Source organism: Anopheles ziemanni, chromosome 3, assembly GCF_943734765.1.
Source record: "Anopheles ziemanni chromosome 3, idAnoZiCoDA_A2_x.2, whole genome shotgun sequence".
NCBI classification, from domain to species: domain Eukaryota; kingdom Metazoa; phylum Arthropoda; class Insecta; order Diptera; family Culicidae; genus Anopheles; species Anopheles ziemanni.
In genome coordinates, this window is record NC_080706.1 from 20,800,001 (window position 1) to 20,802,500 (window position 2,500).

Below are 2,500 nucleotides of genomic sequence, written 5' to 3' on the forward strand. Positions count from 1 at the left end.
CTTACATGTTTCAGCAACTGGTGTCAAGTCTTCAGTTGTTTGTAGGGATTTCTTCATTTACGATGCATTTAGACGAAGAATTTTCAATGTACAGTCACAACTAATAGATGCTGCCGCCTCATGACAATACACACAACAAACATTTATTTGAAGGAAACATATCCTTTGAAGTAAAATTATGTGAATATTGAACATACTGACGCATGCAGGCTTTCCTCAAAAATAGTCCAATAAACCTGTTTTTGTGTTATTTCTTTTATTTCTTTAATAATACTTATAAAAACACCGTAGTCTGACACATAAAGACTGTAATACTCACAGTTCACGACCACGACCATGAAGCACGGGCATAGTTTCGTGTGCACTCCTTGTTCCACGATAAACTAGTGCATATTGAGGTGTAAAATTGTTATGGTTATGCGCGTGTGTGTGTGCCATGTGTGTTCGGTCATCTTTTAAAAACAATTTTTAGTTGGCGAGTTTGCTATTTTCTTCTGTTCTCCAAAATCAGGAATTTTATTCGCAATACAACGAATGATCTCATCTCGCTACAATCACTGTCGAGTGAACTCCGTCGGATGAGAATGCTGCCGTTTCGATGCACCCTAAACGGCAAGCGTCCAGATGGAAAAAGAGAAAAATGTTTCTCGGCTGCTGATTAACTTTTTTTTATTTTTCAACCCTGTCGAATCGTATCGGGAAAGGTCAGCATCTATTTTTGGACTCCGTTGCAGAAGCGCGTTTTTCAACCACTTGGTCCGTGTTTAGCATCACGCTCAACCACCTGCGACGGGATTGGAATCACTACAAAACATGTTTTAGCGATATCTGGCCACAAATGAGGCCATCATTTGTTATGAATACTTTTTTACTTTTCTGTGTTACTTACGCAATCCCGTGAGACGCAGCAAGCAATTAATTTCCCTGTTCTACCCAGCGCTCATCTGAGAATTACTCGGTTCTTATCCTTCCTTTACATTGTCGAGATTCATTTTCACGATTGCACTCTTTTTCATTTCAACTAAATATTGGGTTTACACGACGTTCGGTCGTCCGCAGGAAGGTGTTGATTTCTTCAGCTACTACGACGAGGAGCTAAACGATGATACAATCCAAATAATTGAGGTTCGATTAGGATAACGACAGTGTGGCTTTGTTTTATATGGTATCCCTTTTCCGTCCCATTATATTGCTCGTATACATTGGCATCACCATCCCCCAAATGTCGTTCCATTTTGTTAGCGAGCACATACAGAATTACACATAAAACGCTCGTCCGCAAACAAGCTAGTAGTCTTTGGACTTTATTTTCCTTATTCGTGTCATAGATAAACGAATCATTCGGTATCGTCATGGCCTGCTGGGTGTCCTTGTGTTGATTTTTCCATCAATGACCTCTGAGTGTTTGTTGCCCGTTTGGCGTGGTGTCATTCTCGTTGACGGAAAGTATAAGCACCAGGAAGGAAAGCCTCCGGTACACCGAGACCGTTTACCCTCCCCTACCCGCCCCAAATGTTTGAAATGGTGTGCTGCAAGTTCTCCTCGTTCGTTTCCACGCAAAAGAAAGTGAGGTGGTGTAGTAGATCAAAGGCTTGTTTTAGTAAATTCGTTTGATTTGATCATTTCCCGTCGTTGAAAACAACCCCAAACGAATTGATCGCAATAATAGCACACGAAAACATTAGAAGCAGCAAAATCAAATCATGAACCTGCAACCCGTTTGAACCCCTCCCCCCTGTCATTTCCCCATCGTATGTAGACTGTTCAATTGTACTAGTGCTGCTCGGAAGATCTTAGCCATAAGGATGTTTTAGAACCATCGTAGAGCGTGAAATCGTTTCTATTTCGGAAAATGTCGTACCTTTCTCATAGTAGTTGCAGATTCGATTCCGTGCTTTTATACGAGCCACTCGTACCAATGTTCTCTTTTTATTCTCTTTCCTCCACCCCTGCTCTTTTGTGCCCCGCATACTGAAATTGCTCCACCGGAATCCGGTCTTGGAAATGTGTGTGTGTGTATGTTGGCCATTGGAATCGTTGGCGGTCAACCTTCTTCGCTTCGAAATTCACGAACACGCAGCAGACGAATTCGAAGGGAGGTGTCGCTGCCTGGCCGGATGTGCCCAAGCAGACCGGAACGCTGGGAAACCTCACGCCCGCCGACCGACATGGCTCAGTTCAGGTATGTGTTTCTTTTGCCATCGCTCTCACTCTAGACCCATGCTCCTCACCCCTTACCCACCAGTTCCTCCTACATCTTATTCCTTCGGTATCTGTTCGGTCGGTTTGTGCCTCCCTCGGTAAAACAAATCCTCCCAATCTCCAGCAGAATGACCCCCTCTTTCCCCCCCCTTCTCTTCGTTGCTGTGCCGTGTTGTTCTTGTTGGTTGTTGCTGTGCCTACGTCTGTTTTTTTGAACACTAAACCCTCTGACACTCCTCATGCGACTTCTTCTAGTAGTTGCTGTTTTTCCTCTATTTAGTCTCCTAAGTGTATTTTT

General features: G+C 43.4%; 1 protein-coding gene across 12 annotated transcripts in view; it reads left to right on the plus strand.

The window, feature by feature from the left end:
- LOC131289395 (casein kinase I) overlaps nucleotides 1-2,500 on the plus strand; it is a 30,646-nt gene that overhangs the window by 22,816 nt on the left and 5,330 nt on the right. For 3 of the 12 annotated variants that reach the window (XM_058318634.1, XM_058318632.1, XM_058318637.1), the window contains one exon: nucleotides 2,084-2,182. The exons of 4 other annotated variants lie outside the window; for them this stretch is intronic. In XM_058318634.1, the coding sequence (XP_058174617.1) occupies nucleotides 2,084-2,182 (99 nt within the window). Of the gene's footprint in view, nucleotides 1-1,059; nucleotides 1,126-2,080; nucleotides 2,183-2,500 lie in introns of all 12 variants that reach the window. 5 more of the 12 variants (XM_058318633.1, XM_058318636.1, XM_058318631.1 and 2 more) reach the window with 4 other exon arrangements.